This window comes from Gossypium hirsutum, chromosome D01 (assembly GCF_007990345.1).
Source record: "Gossypium hirsutum isolate 1008001.06 chromosome D01, Gossypium_hirsutum_v2.1, whole genome shotgun sequence".
In the NCBI taxonomy this organism is placed as follows: Eukaryota; Viridiplantae; Streptophyta; class Magnoliopsida; order Malvales; family Malvaceae; genus Gossypium; species Gossypium hirsutum.
The window spans coordinates 3,845,406-3,852,516 of record NC_053437.1 but is presented as its reverse complement, the minus strand read 5'-3'; the positions used below and the strand labels follow the sequence as shown (position 1 = coordinate 3,852,516).

Below are 7,111 nucleotides of genomic sequence, written 5' to 3'. Positions count from 1 at the left end.
GGGGTCAAAATTTATACTGTCCCTAAAATAACAATATCGAAGGTATGTAGAATTAAAATAAATTTAGTGGGCCGCACACTGCCAAGAATTAAAATAAATGAATGGGTGATGAAGCGGGAGAGCCCAAAATTCCTAAAAGAACGGGCTTCAATCACATCTTCTATTAGTTAAAAAATTAAACCTACCTTCAATTTCATTTTCATAAATGAATTCCAAATCCCTATCTAATCATTCAACTTTACACACACTTTCAACAAACTCTGCTAAACTACACTTATGATCCCGTATAATCCGATTTGAGTTAGGCTTGGATAAGTATTTTTGTGTTTAGATCGATTTGGTTTAAATTTAATTTAAATAGTAAAAAAATATTTTTAAAATTTAAATTTAATTATGAAATATTAATTAAAATATTTTTAATATTTTTTATTTTTTAATAAGAAAAAAATCTAGCTTTTGAGGGTTGGGTCGATAACAGACTAAATACTTAAATTTTTTTTTTTTAGAATTGGATCTTGTTTCAGCTTGACCCGATCTATTGTCATCTTAATACTAAATTGACTTCATTTAAAATGAAACGAATTTGAAATCTATTAATGTAATTCTAAATTCAAGTTTTTGAATTAATTTAAGTCAATTGTTTTGGATAATTAAATTTAAATTTAAAATTATAATTTAGTTTTTAGTTTAAATTTAATTAAATAAAATTTAATTTGCAATATTTTAAATTCATGTAAAATAGACGAAAACACTTATAAATATATTAAAAGGACAATTAAAAATATTTAAGTAGTCTTATCTAGCATGATGCTTGGATTGGGATGGAATGTGCCTTCCTTGACCGTTCTAACTATTAACTTACTTCTTAGAAATATCCAACAACCGTTCTCTACAATTGACTTACATAACCAACAAGGACCAATAAGGCTTGTCGCTCTTAACCACTTAAATATTTCTGTGTTTCAAAGAAGACTTGAGACTTGCATTGTCTTGGTCCTCCTCACTCAAGTTGGTATAGATTAATGACACTACACTAAAACAGGCTTTTAGCGGCATTTTTAGTGGCGTTTGGATAAAAAACGCCGCTAAAAATCAAGCATTAGCGGCGTTTTTTGGTAAACGACGCTAAAAATTAGCATTAGCGGCGTTTTTCAGAAAGCGCCGCAAAAAACCCAAGCACAACGATGTCTTTTTTGATTTTTCGGGGCGTTAGCGGCGTTTTTTGAAAATCACCGCTAATGCTCGGGTCTTTAGCGGCGTTTTTGAAAAAGCACCGCTAATGCTCTATTTTTAGCGGCGTTTTTTTAAAAGGGCCGCAAAAAATATTTTTAAGTTTTTTGGGTACATTATTTAAAATACTATTATTTAAAATAATTTTTAAGTTTTTCGGGTACATTACTGAGTGTTTTTTAATTTACATATTAAATAATTTATTATACACTGTTTTGCTTTGTTCATGAGCACTGCTTAGCTTATTAAATTAGATGCATTGTCTTTGTTTGGTCTTATATTAACCATCCATTGAATCTTAATGGTTGAATCTCTTGACTGTGATTATCTCTAACAAGTATTAGAAGAAATATATTAATAAAAAAGTTGAAAAGGTTAAAGTTTACAAAAAGTTATTCCAGTTAAGAGGTAGACTGATCTTTAAAATAAATATTATTTTTCCATCTGTCTGCTAGGCTAGTTACAGAACTACTGAATTTTGAATTGAAATCCATTTCTTTAAAGAACTGCTAGAATGATGTCCCTGATGTCCCTTGAAAGTGCTTGATTAATTTTGCTATCTATGTCTGATTCTTGTTAATATTTGTGATTCCAGTTGGCATTGATAACAGGAAGTAGTAGATCTTCATAAGCATTGGTTAATTCACAAAAGACTTGCAGTGCTTGAGTATATGAGGTTCCTATAAGTGAAATAAAAAATAGTATAACTATCTCAAAGTTTTAAGTGTCTGTGACGTGTTTGATATTTATATATTAAAAATATCTTATATAATCGTAAAAGAGATAGTATTAATTTTAAAATATTGAATTAATTATCATTATAGTTTAAGGATTATTTTTTATGGTTTACGGTTTAAGGGTTGGGGTTTAAGGTTTAGGGTCGGGTTTAGGATTTAGAGGTTAGGGGTTTAGAGTTAATCCTACCATATTCATTAAATCATCCAAAAAAAGCATTTTAATTTATATTTTAAAGATGTTTTTTAATTTATATATTAAATAATTTCATATATAATTGAAAAATATAAGATAGTATTAATTTTAAAAGATTTAATTAATTATCATTATAGTTTAGGGTTTATGGTTTACGGTATATGATTAATTTAATATTTAAAGTCAATTTAGGAGTTACTATTTTAAGGTTTGGGGATTATATATAGATTTAGGGATTATGATTTAAAGGTTGGGATTTAAGGTTTAGGGGTTAGGAGTTAGGGATCCAGGGTTTCAAGGGTCGGGTTAATGTTTAGGGTTTAGATTAATTAGTTTTTTAATTTATATATTAAATATATTCTTATATAATTGTAAAAGAGATAATAATAAATTTAATATATTGAAATTATGGGTATAGTTTATATTATTTAAGAGATATATAATAGATAGACTTTCTGTATATTGAATGGTTAATTTAGGGTTTAAGGTTTATTTGAGATTTGTTAAATGATAAAATTTTATACAATTAATTAATGCTTTTATATTTAAAAATATTTAATTTAAACCATTTGATATATTTGATATGGATATATAGGTAATTATTTAATTTGGATAGGACCAAATTATAAGAAAAAAATACAAAAATAAAAATGAAATAAAAAAACTAAAATTTATAATATTATTTAATTCTTTTAAATATTACTTAAAAATTTAATAATTATTTTATGTATAATTTATATGAAAGATACAATAATTGAATATAAAAATATGAGAGCTTTAGCGGCATTTTCAGCAAAAAACGCCGTTACTATGTATTAATATTTCTCAAAACGATGCCATTTCAATAGAAGAATTTAAATTTTTTAGTAACGTTTTCAAAAAAACGCCACAAAAAGTGCATTACCTGCGTTTTTTTTTATAAAAACGCCGCAAAAATAATTTCAGGCCCCATTTTATTCCAAAATTTCCCCTAAAAGCCCTAATTTCACTTTTAAAAATTCTCCCCCCATTTTATCCCCAAATTTCCCCCGTGAAACCCCTAATTTTCCCCCCTAAAACTCTTAACTTTGCAAACACGCCGTCTCTCTTGCTTTCTGTCCCTCCCTCCCTCCCTGCGACATTATAAAAAAAATCAACATATGCTGATAATGAGAAGATTTACTGGTTTCCCAGGCAAATACAAGGAGGTTACAACCAGTTTCTGGATTATTATCGGCTTTACTAGTAAAACAGGTTACAGAGGTTTCACAAACAGGTTACAGAGGTTACAACCATTGCTGTACCTTTGAGGTAAGAAATAAATCCCAGTCTGCAATTGAATCAGTATTTGGGATTATATTTTTAATTCACACTTATCTTTTTTTTTATAGTAATTTATTTTTTTATAGATTTTTAATTTTTTTAAATAGAATTTAAGAGAGACATCTGAAGTAATTTGGGGGAGTCTTCATTTTACAGATTATTGGGTTTTGAGGGACGATAATGGGGAAGTTAGAAGGAAGATATCAGCAGCGTCAGCCAGAGCTCACACCAGAAAATCTCATCAAAGCTCTTCTTTTAAGCTTTCTCCAGGTGTGTTTTACATTAGATTTATGTTTCATTTGATCCATTCAAATTTCAAGCTTTTCTGCTGGCGGATCATGATTTTTTTTTTCTCATTGCGTATTTGGTTGATAAGCAGATATGAAAAGAACAACCTTTTGAATTCATTGTATTTGGTCACTGTTTCGAAAGGATAAGAACAGATTGTTCTTTTCATTTCATGGTGACTTTGTTTTGATTGGCTTAGGACTTTGTTGATTTAGACTTCCACTGATTTTATACCTCAAAAGTGGTAGCATTTTAGGTAATAGCTGTTGAATGAGTGATTAAATTAAACCATTTGAGTAAAAGGGCAAAATGTAATCCAACTCCATGATACTTTTACCATAATTTTTATATAATTAAATATATGTTTTTTTTATCTCAATACAGATTGCACGCACACGCACACTTACAAGCATATATATGTGTATATACACATACACAAAATACATGTGGGGTGGTAAAAACTGTTGTCCTTGTTTGGTTGTCGATTTCTAGAGGGATGATTCTTTTTTTTTTTTTTGCTGTAACTATCATATTCTATTAATGTATGAAAAAGAGAATATAGTTTAAGTGAAAGTAAAATAGTAAATTAATCACCTACTTTTTCTTTTTTTCTAACTTGTATATATATACATATATATATGTTATATGGCAGGTGAGGAAAGAAAAATTAGGAGACAGAATTCAAGCACTTCACCAGCTTGTTTCACCATTTGGGAAGGTATAAAAGACTTTAGATATTTGCTAGAAAAGAAAAAAAAAAATCATGTTTTAACTCAGTTAATTGCAATCATTTTGATGAATAGTTTAATTTCGGTTGATCACTGGATTTTTTATATTTTAAGTGTAGGCACATGTTGATCACTGGATTTTTTATATTTTGCTCCAGTATGAAGTACAGACATTCTTTGTTTCTTTGCTTTATCTAACACATACACTATTTTGTGCTTACTTTGAAGAGTGCAAAGGAGAAGCAATTCTTATATGATATTGTTGCAAACGGTCAGAATGGAATTGGTGTGGATAAGTAAGCGAAACTTAATATACATGCTACACCACCTGCAGGTTCATGAAGACTATGCGAGTTTGGGTGATGAGATCTGCTATCGTGCTAAAGACTGTTAGTATCATCTATTTCATTTACTTGCAAAATACATGTTTAGTTCTTTTAGTGTTTTTTTACTCCTCCTTAATAATGGTAATGGGTGCTCTTGCTAGATCTTAGTATCCACAAGTTATTTGCTATTTTTGCTGATCTTTATCGAACTGTGTACACCCACTCAAAGTGAAGGTATTCACAGAGTTAACTCTGGGTTCTATATTATCTCATTCAAATGTCTTTTTTACATTGTTATTTTTTCTCATCTTTTTCTTTTGTGTAATTAGTTGTGTAGGCTTCTTATCTGAAGTGGTGAGGTCTGATTTCATTTTTATTCAGGATCCTTGTGAGTACTGGAAGGATGGACAACATGCTTAGCATTCTTTTGAGTTGCTAAAAATTTGGAGTCCAAATGTATAACATGCTTTGCATTCTATTCTTTTTTTGAATCCAGCTAGATGATACAATAATCAAAACCATCGAGACAACACCAGATGAAGAACTCCAAGAATCTAGAGATCTGATTCTACACATTCGTAGGAGAAATTTGTATCAGGTGGAGAACTTCATTTTTGTGTTTTGATCATGGTAGCATGCAAACAAACATGCTATTATTTTTTTTGTAAAATGTGAAAGACGAAACTTACTGTATACTGTGTTAGTTCTGTAACCAAGATTTACTTGATTAAGAAAATTCATTGTATATTTTATTACCTTGCATATGTATTATTTATTTTAGTTTTGATTCTAAATTTTTATTTTTACTTAAGTGTTCTAACTTTTGGATTTTATTTGTGTTATTAATTTATCATTTTAAATTCTAAATTTTAAATTCATTAATTTTTATATTTATATTTAGTTTGAAAGTTAAAATTTTTGTAGAAAATTTAATTTAAATAATATTTTTTATTTATTCTTAAAACATAATATAATATTTATTATAGAAATAAATATTATTTGAAAAAAAATTATTCTTTTAAAAGATATATTTTTAGCGGCGTTTGTTTGAACAGCGTCGCTAAAGGTTATTCTATAACTGCGTGGGAAAAGCGCCGCTAAAAGCCATGGTCTTTAGCGGCGTTTGTGGGAAAAGCGCCGCTAAAAGCCTGTTTTGGTGTAGTGTGATAAAAGGTAAATTATGATATTTGAGTTTAAATTTTATTGAATGGATGTATTTTTATAAAGTTCATATAAAAGATAAAAATATCTCAAAAATATTCTTTTTCATTTTGAAAAACAATGAACTTTTTTATTAATTTTATAACTGAATTGAGACTTAATTGATAAGTGACAATAGCACCATCTCAATTAAACTCCTAAACATAGTATGGATGTATTCATTTGTTGAGAGAAATAACTTCAAACCTTCTTCCTAAGTTCAAATAAATAAACAAATCAAGGAGAGACCATAAAATGAAAAGATTTAACAGTTGAAATTTGTTTGCCAATGTTTCTATATATTTTAGAAAGAGATAAATATCAAAATTATACATGAATTTTGATTTGATGTATAATTGTATACATGAACTTCAATTTGGTCCAATTATACACATGAAGCTCTAATTGTAATTCAAATGTATATTTGAAACTTTCATTTTGATTTAATCATAGACATTTAAAGAAATAAATACATCAATTTATTTTTATATTGGATAAATATAATTATTTATATATGCAATATATAAATATAAAATGATGTTATAACAATAATTGTGTTAGTAATTTATAAAAATTGGATCAAATCAATATTTCATATATAAAATTACATAAAATCAAAGTTCATGTATACAGTTACATATTAAACCATAATTTATGTATAGTTTTGATATTTGTCCCTTTTAAAATTTAAAAAAGAAAAAAGTTGTCTTTTTTATTTATGAAGTTTTATTCCTAAAACAAAAGATTTTTATGTTAAGTTATTGTTCATAATTGTAAATTTTCATTAATACTATTTTTTGTTCAATATTAAGTATTTAAAATTTTTGTTAAAAAAATATTTAAATTTAAATCATAATTGAAATTATATATAAATTAAAAGTAAACTACATAGATAGATTGAGGTTGGGTTGAATTGAATTGAGTTGAGTTGATTAGATTTTTCATATGTTTGGATAAATTCTGTCTTAGATTAAGACATGATGCATCTAAAAGTTAATTTTTGAATATTTATAAGAGTTGCTATCACAATAGCCTCTTCTTATGTTATTGCATTGCAAAGGCTATTGGTGAGTGAGAGGAGAATCCATTATGATGAGGAAGTTGGAT

At 27.4% G+C, this 7,111-nt stretch overlaps 1 protein-coding gene across 16 annotated transcripts; it reads left to right on the top strand.

Annotated features, from left to right (window-relative positions):
• Positions 1–3,152: 3,152 nt before the first annotated feature.
• Positions 3,153–5,559, top strand: LOC107936922 (transcription factor bHLH114). Of its 16 annotated transcripts, none has more exons than XR_001694521.2 (6): positions 3,159–3,450; positions 3,619–3,732; positions 4,403–4,468; positions 4,813–4,867; positions 4,966–5,192; positions 5,301–5,559. XR_001694521.2 is itself a non-coding variant. In XM_016869707.2 (6 exons), exons 2-5 carry the CDS (start codon positions 3,643–3,645, stop codon positions 5,034–5,036), a joined length of 282 nt encoding a protein of 93 aa, XP_016725196.1. In that variant the 5' UTR covers positions 3,159–3,450; positions 3,619–3,642; the 3' UTR covers positions 5,037–5,038; positions 5,186–5,559. The 16 variants fall into 16 exon arrangements, 3 of the variants coding, with proteins under 3 accessions (XP_016725196.1, XP_016725194.1, XP_040942742.1); XM_016869707.2 differs by having other exon boundaries at positions 4,966–5,038; positions 5,186–5,559; XR_005909178.1 differs by having other exon boundaries at positions 3,160–3,450; positions 4,707–5,038; positions 5,134–5,192.
• Positions 5,560–7,111: the final 1,552 nt, after the last annotated feature.